General features: G+C 52.2%; 1 protein-coding gene across 1 annotated transcript in view; it reads right to left on the bottom strand.

The window, feature by feature from the left end:
* RELB (RELB proto-oncogene, NF-kB subunit) overlaps positions 1-9,181 on the bottom strand; it is a 38,559-nt gene extending 29,378 nt beyond the window's left edge. Inside the window, exons 1-2 of the mRNA XM_024351459.3 lie at positions 8,938-9,181; positions 7,642-7,689 (exon numbers count right to left, since the gene is read on the bottom strand). Coding sequence (XP_024207227.2) covers positions 7,642-7,689; positions 8,938-9,043 — 154 coding nt within the window. The 5' untranslated portion in view covers positions 9,044-9,181. The remainder of the gene's footprint in view (positions 1-7,641; positions 7,690-8,937) is intronic.
* Positions 9,182-14,215: the final 5,034 nt, after the last annotated feature.

Below are 14,215 nucleotides of genomic sequence, written 5' to 3'. Positions count from 1 at the left end.
AACTTGCTCCTCCAACTGCCTGTTCCACACGGTCCCCCATTCAACCCATGCTGGCTGCTTCTCCTCCTGGTCTCAGCTCGTATGTTATCTCTTCAGAAAAGCCTAACCTAATGTGTCTTCTCCAGGCCATCTCTCCCTCGTCCTGTTTATTTCTTTCACAGCTCTTAGCCCAGGCTAACATTATCTTGCTCATCTGTTCATTTTCCTCTATCTCCCACACCGGGCTATCAGCTCTGCGAGGGCAGGGACTTAGTTTTGTTCATGGCTAAATCCCCAGGGCCTAAAACAGTGTCTGTCTGTACTCACTAGGGGATTAATAACATTATTTTATTTTAATTGGTTTTCTTTTTGAGACACGGTCTTGCTCTGCTGCCCAGGCTGCAGTGCAGTGGTGCAATCATAGCTCACTGCAGCCTCGGCTTCCCAGGCGACCTCCCAGGCTCAGGTGATCCTCCTACTTCAGCCTCCTGAGCAGCTGGGACTACAGGTGCGCACCACCATGCCCGGCTAATTTTTAAAAATTTTGTGTAGAGATGGGGGTCTCACTATGTTACCCAGGCTAGTCCTGAACTCCTGGCCTCAAGCAGTCCTCCTGCCTCTGCCTCCCAAAGTGCCAGGATTACAGGTGTGAGTCGCACAGCCCCTGGCGTGCTGAGTGTTTTCCAAGTGTCAAGCACTGCTAAGTACCTTAGGAGCATGACTTCATTCAAATCCCTCCACAGTCCTGGAAGTCACACAGTGACACCTCTCCCCCACCCCCCGCTGAACAAGGAAGGCCAAGACCCCCTTCTGCAGGCACTTGGGTCCCTCAGCCTCCCCGCAAACCTGCCCTGTGATACTCACCCAATTCATCTGTGGAAGGAAGAGAAAGAGAAAGAGAAAGGTAAGGTCCAGAAAGTGGTCACAACTTTTCATCTTTTAAGGCAGATTCCCCAACCCTGTCCCTCCTGTGACCCTTCCGTCTTCCTCCGTCCTGGGAAACCCTGGGCTCTGACTTGCTGGGGCACTAAACCCCAAACCTCATCTTCTCCTCTGGGCTACCATCCTTTCAACCTCTAATGTTGGGGTCCCAGCATCAGGGTATCCTCCAACTAAGCCAAATGCCTCCCGAAAAACATTTAGACCAGGGATTATGAAGTCTTTTTGGGAACCCATTAGAAAGGGGTCTTAGCACCAGGAAAAAGTGGATGCCCAAATTTCCAAACAAACTGGGGTGTGTTCCCTCCCTGAAGTCCACCCCAGGGTCCTGGAGGTCACTGGCTGGCGTTTAAAGATACAAAGAGGTGGCCAGGCCTGGTGGCTCACGCCTGTAATCCCAGCACTTTGGGAGGCTGAGGTGGGCAGATCACTTGAGGTCAGGAGTTCGAGATCAGCCTGGCCAACATGGCGAAACCCCGTCTCTACTAAAAATACAAAAATTAGCTGGGTATCGTGGTGGGCACCTGTAATCCCAGCTACTTGGGAGGCTGAGGCAGGAGAATCGCTTGAACTCAGGAGGCAGAGGTTGCAGTGAGCTGAGATTGCGTCACTGCACTCCAGCCTGGACAACAGAGCGAGACTGTCTCAAAAACAAACAACAACAACAACAAAAAGATGCAAAGAGGCTGATCTGAACCCAGGCAGCCTCTTGCTCTGTACCCCAGCCCTGTCCTCCCACAGTGACCACCTGAAATCCCAGATTCACCCCTGCTTCCTGAGTGAGGAGGTACAGTAATGCTGGGTCCTCAGGGAAGCCCCTTTTCACCTCCCCAGGAAAGCTCAGCCCTTCACAGAATCGTGGAGGAATCGAAACCAACCTCCCGTCATTCCATAGACAGGACAAGGGGAAGCCCAGAGGCCGCCAGTGAGCCTTAGAATCACACAGCAACGGAAGGCAGCTGCAGCCAGGTGTCCCACCCAGGGCTGCCTGCGCTGGTCTCTGGCTGGGGATTTATAGACGCGAACCTGTTCCGCTGCTAGATCTGTCCTCCTCTGTTCTCAGGGAGTGGCTCCTGGCAGCCAGACCTTTGCCCCTTGAAAGGTAGTTTTCCTGCACCCCTTATCTCATGGGATCTGTGAAGCCAGTAGGGTGCCAAGGTCCCCCCAATTTGGCAGATGGGGATACTGAGGCTGGCAGAGAGGAAGGGACACGCTCTAGGTCAGTGGCAGGGCCAACCTCAAGTCACTTGAACTGGGAAAATCCTTCTTAGGCATCTGTGCTGGATGAACCTGGGGACCCAAAGACAGAGTTAGACTTTGGACCCTCCAGAGGCTCCCGGGCTGTAGGGGGAGACTGAGTCCTGGGCGGCTGTGGCTGGAGCTCTGGGTTCACTGCCTCTGTTCAAATCCTGGCTCTGCAACTTGCTAGTTGTGGGGCCATAAGCCTATTACTTCACCTTTTTGTGCCTTGGCTTCTTCATCTGTAAAATGGGCACAATAATAATGCCTACCTTGTTGGGCTAAGATACTTTTATTTAATATTTTATTTTATTTTATTTATTTTTATTTTTTTGAGACGGAGTCTTGCTCTGTCACCCAGGCTAGGGTGCAGTGGCACAATCTTGGCTCACTGCAACCTCTGCCTCCTGGGTTCAAGTGATTCTCCTGTCTCAGCCTCCCGAGTAGCTGGGATTACAGGTGCACACCACCACACCCGGCTTTTTTTTTTTTTTTTTTTTTGTATTTTTAGTAGAGACGGGGTTTTACTATGTTAGTCAGGCTAGTCTCGATCTCCTGACCTCATGATCCACGCACCTCGGCCTCCTAAAGTGCTGGGATTACAGGCGTGAGCCACCACGCCCGGCCTATTTTCTATTTTTTGAGATGGAGTCTTGCTCTGTCACCCAGGCTGGAGTACAGTGGTGCATTCTTGGCTCACTGCAACCTCTGCCTCCCGGGTTCTAGCGATTCTCCTGCCTCAGCCTCCTGAGTAGCTGGGATTACAGTCTCGTACCACCATGCCCGGCTAATTTTTGTACTTTTAGTAGAGACGGGGTTTCACCATGTTGGCCAGGCTGGTCTCGAACTCCTGGCCTCAAGTGGCCCACCCACCCCAGCCTCCCAAAGTGCTGGGATTACAGGTGTGAGCCACCACACCTGGCCATGGGCATGATTTTAGAGCATGGAGTGTAGAGTCACATAGAGTTGATTTGAATCTCAGCTGTTACTCACTGGCTGTGCAGCCTTGGGCAAGTCACTTACCGTCTCTGAGCTTCCTCTACAAAATGAGGTCTGAGCTCCTACCTCAGGAAGTAACATGAGGATTCAGAATCACACAGGTAAACTACTTAGTGCAGGTTCTGACCACGCGACATCTTCCAGAAAGCTTAGTTAATATTATCTCAAGTCCTCTATTAGCCAGGAAATTATTCAAGTTTCTGCTCAAATAGCAGTTCCTCCCTTACCCCCAACGTGGACTTGCCACCATTCAGGGGCAGCCAGGATGGGCCATGTGAGAGCAGATGTGAGAGCAGGAAATTGACTATGTATGTGCTGCCTCAGCCTTTGCACAGGCTGGTCTCTGCCTGAATGCTCTTCCCCCAGTTCTTTGCATGGCGTGAGTTCCTCCTCCTCCATCTTCAGTTCCTTGGTCAAACGTCACATCCTAGACAGCTCTTCCCTGACCATTTTATCCAAGAGAGTCCCCTTATCCCCCACTCCAGTCCCTCAAAGTCAGGTGCCTTTGTTTTATCATTTTTTTTTTTTTTCAGATGGAGTTTTGCTGTTGTCACCCAGGCTGGAGTGCAATGATGCAATCTCAGCTCACCACAACCTCCGCCTCGCAGGTTCAAGTGATTCTCCTGCCTCAGCCTCCTGAGTAGCTGGGATTACAGGCCACCACACCCAGCTAATTTTCGTATTTTTAGTAGAGATGAGGTTTTGCCACGTTGGCCAGGCTGGTCTTGAACTCCTGACCTCAGGTGATCCACCCACCTCGGCCTCCCAAAGTGCTGGGATTACAGGCATGAGCCACCACACCCAGCCTGTTTTATCATTTTCATGGCACTGATGAAGATGTCACATGACCTCACATTACACTGACTCATACCTGTCTCCTATAGACTGGGAGCATTGAAGAGTGGGAATAATGTCTGTTTCTCCTCGTTTTATCCCCAGGGTCCAGCATATGTCTGGCCCTTCACAATGAAGGGGATTTTCTCGCTGGGCACAGTGGCTCATGCCTGTAATCCCAGCACTTTGAGAGGCCGAGGTGGCTGGATCAGTGGAGGTCAGGATTTTGAGACAAGCCTGGCCAACGTGGTGAAACCCCGTTTCTCTAAAAGTACAAAAATCAGCTGCGTGTGGTGGCACACGCCTGGAATCCCAGCTGTTTGAGAGGCTGAGGCAGGAGGATGGCTTGAACCCGGGAGTCGGAGGTTGCAGTAAGCCTAGATCACGCCACCGCACTCCAGTGTAGGCGACAGAATGAGACTCTGCCTCCAAAAACAAAACGGGAATTTTCCTTCCCCTTCTATCTCACTAGTTCTCGTATCCCCACCCTGCTGTTAAATATCATTGACCCCAAGGTTTCTTCATAGCCCTTATCACATTTTATAATCCCATATTTAACTTATTGTTTACGTGTCTGCCTCCTCATCTAGGTAGGGAACCCCAGGGCCAGGCCTGTCCTCAGCACTGCTCGGCACAAGGCCAGGTACAGAACAGGCGCATAATAAATATTTATTGAATGGATGACATCAGAAATAACTCTCATTTGAAACCAAAGATCTAGGTCTTGGACCAGAAAAGTCTCAGCCTTGGCCGGGCGCGGTGGCTCATGCCTGTAATCCTAGCACTTTGGGAGGCCAAGGCAGGCAGATTGCTTGAGGCCAGGAGTTCCAGACCGGCCTGGCCAACATGGCAAAACCCCGTCTCTACTAAAAATACAAAAATTAGTTGGACATGGTGGCACACGCCTATAATCTCAGCTACTCGGGAGGCTGAGGCAGGAGAATCACTTGAACCTGGGAGGCGGAGGTTGCAGTGAGCCGAGATTGTGACACTACACTCCAGGCTGGGTGACAGAGCGAGACTCTGTCTCAAAAAAAAGAAAAGTCTCAGCCTTGTTCCTGCCCAGGACCACCGCTTGGGCAGTGTCTGTCACTGATGCCATCCTCCCTAAACTCGCAGACCTGTTGGGGAACCGGCCTCACTTCTTCAATGGCCAAGCCAGAACTTGGGTCCATCCCAAGATTATATCTCCAGAGAAAGGCCCAGACCCAGCTAACTGGAGCCACTGAGTATTCATAACAACAGGACTATCCCTGCCCTCCAAATCCCGGCAAATGTATATAAGAAAAAATGTCATAATTTGGTTGAGATTCTGCATTTCCTTGGGCAGCACTGAATTTTGGCTGGGGGACTTTATAGACTAGTAGTTCTAGGCATCTCTTGGGAGCTTGCTAAAAATGCAAATAATTTCTCATCCCAAACCTACTGAATCAGAAACTCGAGAGGTGGGGCCTGACATTATGGTTTTTTGTTTTTTTCCTGAGACGGAGGCTCTTGCTCTGTCACCCAGGCTGGAGTGCAGTGGCACGATCCCGGCTCACTGCACCTTCCGCCTCCTGGGTTCGAGTGATTCTCCTGCCTCAGCCTCCCAAGTAGCTGGGATTACAGGTGCCCGCCACCACGCCTGGCTAATTTTTTTGTATTTTTAGTAGAGATGGGGTTTCAACATATTGGCCAGGCTGGTCTTGAACTCCTGACCTTGTGATCTGCCTGTCTCGACCTCCCAAAGTGCTGGGATTACAGGAGTGAGCCACCACGGCCGGCTGTTTTTTTGTTTGTTTGTTTGTTTGAGACGGAGTTTCACTCTTGTTGCCCAGGCTGGAGTGCAATGCCATGATCTCGGCTCACGGCAACCTCCACCTCCCAGGTTCAAGTGATTCTCCTGCCTCAGCCTCCTGAATATTTGGGATTACAGGCATGCGCCACCACGCCCAGCTAATTTTGTATTTTTAGTAGAGACGGTGTTTCTCCATGTTGGTCAGCCTGGTCTCGAACTCCCGACCTCAGGTGATGAGCCTACCTCGGCCTCCCAAAGTGCCGGGATTACAGGCATGAGCCACCACATCAGGCGACATTATGTTTTAACTAGCGCTATGGATGATTCTGATGCACATGGTTTAAGAACCACTGTCTGGCCGGGCACGGTGGCTCGCGCCTGTAATCCCAGCACTTTGGGAGGCCGAGGAGGGCGGATCATTTGAGGTCAGGAGTTCGAGACCAGCCTGACCAACATGGAGAAACCCCGTCTCTACTAAAAATACAAAAAATTAGCTGAGCGTGGTGGCACATGACTGTAATCCCAGCTACTTGGGAGGCTGAGGCAGGAGAATTGCTTGAACCTGAGAGGCGGAGGTTGCAGTGAGCCGAGATCGCGCCATTGTACTCCAGCCTGGGCAACAGGAATGAAACTCCGTCTCAAAAAAAAAAGAACCACTGTCTGGCCAGGCGAGGTGGCTCACACCTGTAATCCCAGCACTTTGGGAGGCTGAGGCGGGCGGATTACCTGAGGTCAGGAGTTCAAGACCAGCCTGGCCAACATGGTGAAACCCCATCTCTACTAAAGACACAAAGTGGGGTGTGGTGGCGGGTGCCTGTAATCCCAGCTACTCAGGAGGCTGAGGCAGGAGAATTGCTGAACCCGGGAGGTGGAGATTGCAGTGAGTCAAAATCGCATCAATGTACTCCAGCCTGGGTGACACAGCGAGACTCTGTCTCAAAAAAAAAAAAAGAAAGAAAAAACACAAAAAACAAACAAACAAAAAACCACACACACACCAAAAATGAACCACTGTTATAGACTGTCTAGTAATAATAATTATTATCGTTATTATTATTATACCACTAACAGTTAACACTTACTGAACCCTTACTGTGTGCCAGATACTGCTTGGAAAGTGTACCTGTATCAATTCATTGAATACTCTCAATTTCCCTGAAAGAGAGGCACTGTTATTCTGTCCATCTTACAGATGAGGAAAACTGAGGCCTGAACTGGGGAACTGACTTGCAGACATTCACACAGGGAGGGGCGATGACAGCAGTATGTAAACCCCAGCTCCAAAGCCCGGGATGGCAGTGATTACCTTCTGCTAAGCCACAGTGAATCTCTAAAGAAGCCTTTGCGCATGGATAGGTGGTTAGTTTTACCTGTCACGCTTTTTTTTTTTTTTTTTTGAGTCGGAGTCTCGCTCTGTCTCCCAGGCTGGAGTGCAGTGGTGCGATCTCGGCTCACTGCAAGCTCCGCCTCCCGGGTTCACGCCATTCTCCTGCCTCAGCCTCCCGAGTAGCTGGGACTACAGGAGCCCGCCACCACGCCCGGCTAATTTTGTTTTTTATTTTTAGTAGAGACGGGGTTTCACCGTGTTAGCCAGGATGGTCTCGATCTCCTGACCTCGTGATCCGTCCGCCTCGGCCTCCCAAAGTGCTGGGACTACAGGCGTGAGCCACCGCGCCCGGCCACCTGTCACGCTCTTAACAGTCCAAGAGGTAAGAAAACCTAGGGGGCCCATCTCAACTGGCAGGGAGGGATGCACCCTGTCAGGGGAAAGCTGAGGTGGACCTCGTGAACCCCCAAACAGAGACATCTCTGTGGGGTCCTCCCAACCTCATCCTGCATGAGCGAGTGGGCAGGAACTGTGGAGGGCTGCTCACCTGTGCTCCTGGAAACGGCGAGCGAGAGTGAGGAGAGGTCGGGGGACCCTGCAGAGAAGGAGAAACGTCTCAGGAGGTGATGGGGGGCAGCCAGAGGACCAGAGAATATCCCAAGGAAGCCCCACCCCTTCCTCTTCTAGCCCTTCCCCTCTGGATCAGGCCCCCCTGCATCTGGCCAGGCTTACCAGCTAAATCATGGACAGGTCCTGGCCTTTAGTTTCTGTGGTTCGCCCCACCCTTCATCACATTCAGGGCCCGCTCCTTTTCTCCCTTAAAGTTGGGCCTGGAGGGGACCCCATCTCAATCTCAGTTTAAAAAGTCCCCATCCCGCTGGGCACAGGGGCTCACACGTGTAATCCCAGCACTTTGGGAGGCCGAGGCCTGCGGATCACCTGAGGTCAGAAGTTCGAGGCCAGTCTGACCAGCAATGGTGAAACCCCGTCTCTACTAAAAATACAAAAATTAGCCGGGTGTGGTGGCGGGCACCTGTAATTCCAGCTACTCGGGGGGCTGAGGCAGGAGAATTGCTTGAGCCCGGGAGGAAGAGGTTGCAGTGAGCCTAGATCGTGCCACTGCACTCCAGCCTGGGCGACAGAGCGAGACTCCATCTCAAAAGAAAAAAACAAAAAACAAACAAAAAAAAACATCCTCCTGTCAGGGTCAGACCACTTTTTATTTTTTCAATGTCAAGGCCCCGCTTCTCCGTCTGGAGGCAAGCCCCACCCCCTCCTCATTCTCTGTGTCGGGCCCCGCCCTGCTTTTTTGGGTAACAGGCCCTTCCCCTCCACTCGGCCAGAGTCAGGCCCCGCCCCTTCCCCTTCTTTCGGCCAACTCAGGCCCCGCCCCCTTCCTGCCCTCACGGCCAGGCCCCGCCCCCTCACCCCTCAGCGTAGAGCCCTGCTTCCTTTTTTGAGTCAGGCCCGGCCCTCTTCTCATAGTCCCGGTCGGATCCCGCCCCTCTTCTCCCTCTCTGGGCCCGGCCCCGCCCCGATACCGCCCAAGAGCAGCTTTCGCTCCGCCTTCTCTGAGTCAGGCCACGCCCCCTTCTTTGCCTCAGGGTCAGGCCCCGCCCCCTCTCACTCTACAGCGGGACGCCTCGCTCGAACCTCGCGCCGTACCCCCTCATCACCCTCTGCCTCCTTCCTACGCCCTAATACAGTGTCTCAGGAACCCTCACTCTGCCCCCGCGAAACCCTTAGACTCCCATAGGAACCCCCAGACTACTCCGGGACCGCCAGAATCCCCGCATCTCCAGTCCCGCCCCAGACCCCTCTCCTGAACCCCAGCCCCGCTTACCTAAGGCCCCCAGCTCCGGCGCAGCCGGCGGTCTGGCGACGCGGCGACTCGGCATGGCCCGGCCAGTGGGGACGGACGGCCCAGAGGCTGGCCCAGACCGAAGCATGCACGCGGGCAGGCCGGGCGGCCGGGAGGCAAGGTCTGGTGGACGATCGCGGGTCGGACGAGCGGCGCAAGGGCTGGGGCCGCAGGCCGGGCAGGACGCGCGGCGCCCGGGGCTGCGCGGGGCGCGGGGCCGGGCCGGGCGGGCGGCGGGCGGGGGCGGGGCGGCGGAATTCCCCGGCGCCGCCGGCCTGCGCGCCCATTGGTCTGCACCCCGCCGTGACGTCACGCCTGGGGAACGGGAAAACCCCCACGCGTCACGTGATCGCGGGGGCGGGGCCGGCCGGGAAAGGGAGGCTGGGCGCTCAAGAGGGGTTGGGCAGGCGTCGCTGCCCATTGCTCTGGACGAGACAACTGAGGCCTGCTTAGAGCCATCACGCCTTACGCATTGAGCAAGCCGGCAAACTGAGCCGCTCCCCGCTTTGGTCTCCCAGTGGGACTTGAACCTGCCGTTTCTCAGGCTGGAAGGGGAGCTTCAGGATCGAGAGGTTGCCAGGGCTCTACACCTGCCATCCATAATAATATTTCGGAAACCTCCAAGGTCTCGCTACACCTCAGTTTCCTCAACCGTAAATTGAGGATAAAGATATTTAAGGAACGTTTAAAGCTAGCGTGTCAGCTTCAGAATTTATGTTTTGTGCATTGTTGTAACCCCAACGCCTAGACCAGCGCCTGGAACACCGTAGGTGCCCAATAAATGTTTATTGGAGGCCGGGCGCGGTGGTTCATGCCTGTAATCTCAGCACTTTGGGAGGCCGAGGCAGGCATATCACGAGGTCAGGATTTCGAGACCAGCCTGACCAACATGGTGAAATCCCATCTCTACTAAAAATACAAAAATTAGCTGGGCGTGTTGGTGTGCGCCTGTAATGCCAGCTACTCCGGAGGCTGAGGCAGGAGAATCGCTTGAACCTGGGAGGCGGAGGTTGCAGTGAGCCGAGATCGTGCCACTGCACTCCAGCTTGGGCAACAGAGCGAGACTCCCATCTCAAAAAAAAAAAAGAAGTTTATTGGATGAATGCATGGATGTTTTATTTATTGGTTTGTTCCTCCCTGCAGCCCCTGAAAGTTACCCATAAATAGCCCAGACCACTTTGAGCTCAAAAGCTCAGTTATTCAGTCTGCGAATGGCAGCAGTGTAGCCTCCGTATACATCCTGAGCTGTGTGCCTAAACCCTGAGCTCATCCCTCGCACCAGCGCCAGAAGCATATGATAGGATTATTGCAGAAGAGACTCAGGCTGAAAGAGGGGCAGCCATTTGGCTAGATCACATTCCTAAGCCTCTCATATTCCTGAGAACGACTAGGTGATCTATTAGGTTCTAAGTTGGATGCCAGGCACTCTCAGACCACAGATGCAGGGTTTGTTGTCTTTCCTTTGCTTGTATAAAATTTGGGTGTTCTGGCTAGGCACGGTGGCTCACACCTGTAACCCCAATACTTTGGGAGGCCGAGGAAGGAGGATTGCTTGAGCCTGGGAGGTTGAGGCTGCAGCGAGCTGTGATGACGCTATTGCACTCCAGCCTGGGTGACAGAGTGAGACCTTGTCTCAAAAAGAAAAAGAAATAACTCTGTAAGTTGAATGTTCACAACAATTGTGTGAAGTATACGGTGTTATTGATCCCCACATAGCAGATGAGAAAACTGAAACCCGGCAAAATTAATTTCTCCAAGGTCACACAAATTAATATGACACAAATATTTAAAACACAAAATTCTTAGAACAGGGCCTGGCACATGTGGGTGCTATATACAAATGTGAACTTTTTTTTTTTTTGAGGCAGGGTGTCACTCTGTCACCGAGGTTGGAGTGCAGTGGCAGGAACATGGTTCACCACAGCCTCAACCTCCTGGACTAAGGGGATCCTCTCACCTCAGCCTCCAGAGTAGCTGGGACTACAGGCACACACCACCGCATCCGGCTAATGTTTTCTTTTCTTTTCTTTCTTCTTTTTTTTGAGAGATGGAGTCTCGCTCTGTCACCCAGGCTGCAGTGCAGTGGTGCGATCTCAGCTCACTGCAATCTCTGCCTCCCGGGTTCAAGCGATTCTCCTGCCTCAGCTTCCCAAGTAGCTGGGACTACAGGCATGAGCCACTGCGCCCAGCCTGTTTTCTATTTTTGTAGAGAGAGGATCTGTTGCTCAGGCTGAGCCAGTGCACCTGGCCAAAGGGCAACTAACTATTAACATCATCTTATTTAATACTCATGACTGTCCTATTATTAGATCCACTTTACAGATGGGAAACTGAAGCTCAGAGAGATGAAGTCAGTTGCCTGAGGCCACACAGCTGGTGAGCTGGGACCACAGGTGTGCGCCACCATGCCTGGCCTAATTTTTGTGTTTTTAGCAGAGATGAGGTTTCACCATGTTGCCCAAGCTGGTCTCAAACTCCTGGGTTCAAGCGAGCTGCCTACCTCAGCCTCCCAAAGTGCTGGGACTACATTTCTTTCTTTCTTTTTTTTTTTAGTAGAGATGGGGTTTCACCATGTTGGCCAGGCTGGTCTTGAACTCCTGACCTCAGGTGATCCACCTGTCTTGGCCTCCCAAAGTGCTGGGATTACAGTCGTGAGCCACTGTGCCCAGCCCTATTTCTTTCTTTTTTTTTTTTTGTTGAGACGGAGTCTTCCTCTGCCACCCAGGCTGGAGTGCAGTGGCGCAATCTCGGCTCACTGCAAGCTCCTACTCCCGGGTTCACGCCATTCTGCTCCTCAGCCTCCCGAGTAGCTAGGACTACAGGCGCCCGCCACCACGCCTGGCTAATTTTTTGTAGTTTTAGTAGAGACGGGGTTTCACCGTGTTAGCCAGGATGGTTTCGATCTCCTGACCTCGTGATCTGCCTGCCTCGGCCTCCCAAAGTGCTGGGATTACAGTCGTGAGCCACCACACCCGGTCTTCTTTCTTGTATTTAAGACATGGGATTTTGCTGTTGCCCAGGCTGATCTTGACCTCCTAGCCTCAAGTGATCCTTCTGCCCGAACCTCCCAAAGCGCTGGGATTACAGGCGTGAGCCACTGTGCCTGGCTCTTCAATTTACAGTTATTACACACAGCATAACAGTGTCAGGCACTGCTCTAAAAGCTAGGGACATAGCAAGGCACACAGCAGACAAAAAGCCCTTGCCATCAAGGAAATCCAAGTGAGGAGACAGATGGAAAACAGATAAGCAAATATTATGTCTGATGGTGATGGCAGTATTACAGCATAGAGCAGGATAACGAGAAGGAGTTCGGAGGATAGTTTGGGTTAGGAAGATCAGGGTCTGAGAGGTGCCATTTGAACAGGGAGTCAAAGGAGGTGAGGGATTTATGTGGATATCTGGGGGAGAGTGTTCAAAGCACAGGGGCTAGCACGTGCAAAGGCCCTGTGGTAGGAACATGCATGGCATGCTTAAGGAATAGCAAGAAGGCTGGTGCAGAGTGACTGACAGGAAAGGGGTAGAGATGAGGGCAGAGTGATGGACCAGTAAGGTGACGAGGACACTGAATAATATTAAATGTAATGGATGAAGCCAACCACATGCACCACTTACACTAGTGCTTGGCTTATGATAAGGATGACAAATAGCAGCTCCAATTGTTATAGGACAAGAAGCTCTCCTGATTCCTCTCTGCCTCTTGCCAATGCCAGGCCTCAAAAATGTTTGTTGAGGCTGGGTGCAGTGGCTCATGCCTGTAATCCCAGCACTTTGGGAGGCCAAGGCAGGTGGATCACCTGAGGTCAGGAGTTCAAGACCAGCCTGGCCAACGTGGTGAAACCCCATCTCTACTAAAAATACAAAACTAGCTGGGTGTGGTGGCATGTGCCTGTAGTCCCAGCTACTAGGGAGGCTGAGGCAGGACGATCGCTTGAACCCAGGAAGCGGAGGCTGCAGTGAGCTGAGATCACACCACTGCACTCCAGCCTAGGTGACAGAGTGAGACTGTCTCAAAAAAAAAAAAAAAAAAAAAAGTTTGCTGAATGACTAAAAGGACATGTCAGGGCCAGGCACGGTGGCTCATGTCTGTAATCCCAATACTTTGGGAGGCTGAGGCAGGCAGATCACCTGAGGTCAGGAGTTCAAGACCAGCCTGGCCAACATGGTGAAACCCCATGTCTACTAAAAATACAAAAATTAGCTGGTGTGGTGGCAGGCACCTATAATCCCAGCTATTCAGGAGGCTGAGGCAGGAGAATCACTTGAACCCAGGAGGCAGAGGTTGCAGTGAAGTGAGATCGTGCCACTGCACTCACTCCAGCCTGGGTGACAGTGACTCCATCTCAAAAAAAACACAAATAAATAAAAAGGGGCCAGGCACAGTGGCTCACGTCTGTAATCCCAGCACTTTGTGAGGCTGAGGCGGGTGGATCATGAGGTCAGGAGTTTGAGACCAGCCTGACCAACATGGTAAAACACCATCTCTACTAAAAATACAAAAATTAGCTGGACGTGGTGGTGCACTCCTGTAATCCCAGCTATTCAGGAGGCTGAGGTAGAAGAATTGCTTGAACCTGGGAGGCAGAGCTTACAGTGAGCCGAGATCGCGCCACTGCACTCCAGCCTGGGCGACAGAGCAAGACTTTGTCTCAATAAATAAATAAATAAATAAATAAATAAATAAATAAATAAATAAATAAAGGATAGCCAGGTGCTGTGGCTCATGCCTGTAATCTCAGCACTGTGGGAGGCCGAGGCAGGCAGATCACTTGAGGTCAGGAGTTCGAGACCAGCCTGACCAATATGGTGAAATGTGAAACTCTGTCTCTACTAAAAATACAAAAGTTAGCTGGGCTTGGTAGCAGGTGCCTGTAGTCCCAGCTACTCAGGAGGCTGAGACAGGAGAATTGCTTGAACTCGACAGGCGAAGGCTGCAGTGAGCCGAGATCGTGCCACTGCACTCCAGCCTGAGCAACAGAGTGAGACTCCATCTCAAAAAAAAAAGTAAATAAATAAAAATTAAAATTAAAAAGGACATGTCAGATATCCTCAGCGCTCAGGATTTCTGCTGGGCTGTGAGCCCCATGACGGCAGGTCTGGGTCTGTCTTGGTCCTGGCTGTATACACAAAACACCCTAGCACATGGCACTACCCAGGGGCAGGGTTCAGCTGTTACATTTGTTGACTGCTTGTCACAGTCTCCAGTGTCTGAATATGAGCCCCACCGAGGTCCACACTTCTGGATGTGTCCATGTGTCTG

Source organism: Pan troglodytes, chromosome 20 (genome assembly GCF_028858775.2).
Source record: "Pan troglodytes isolate AG18354 chromosome 20, NHGRI_mPanTro3-v2.0_pri, whole genome shotgun sequence".
NCBI classification, from domain to species: Eukaryota; Metazoa; Chordata; class Mammalia; order Primates; family Hominidae; genus Pan; species Pan troglodytes.
Note: the sequence above shows the minus strand (reverse complement) of the source record. Positions and strands in the feature narration are given on the sequence as shown.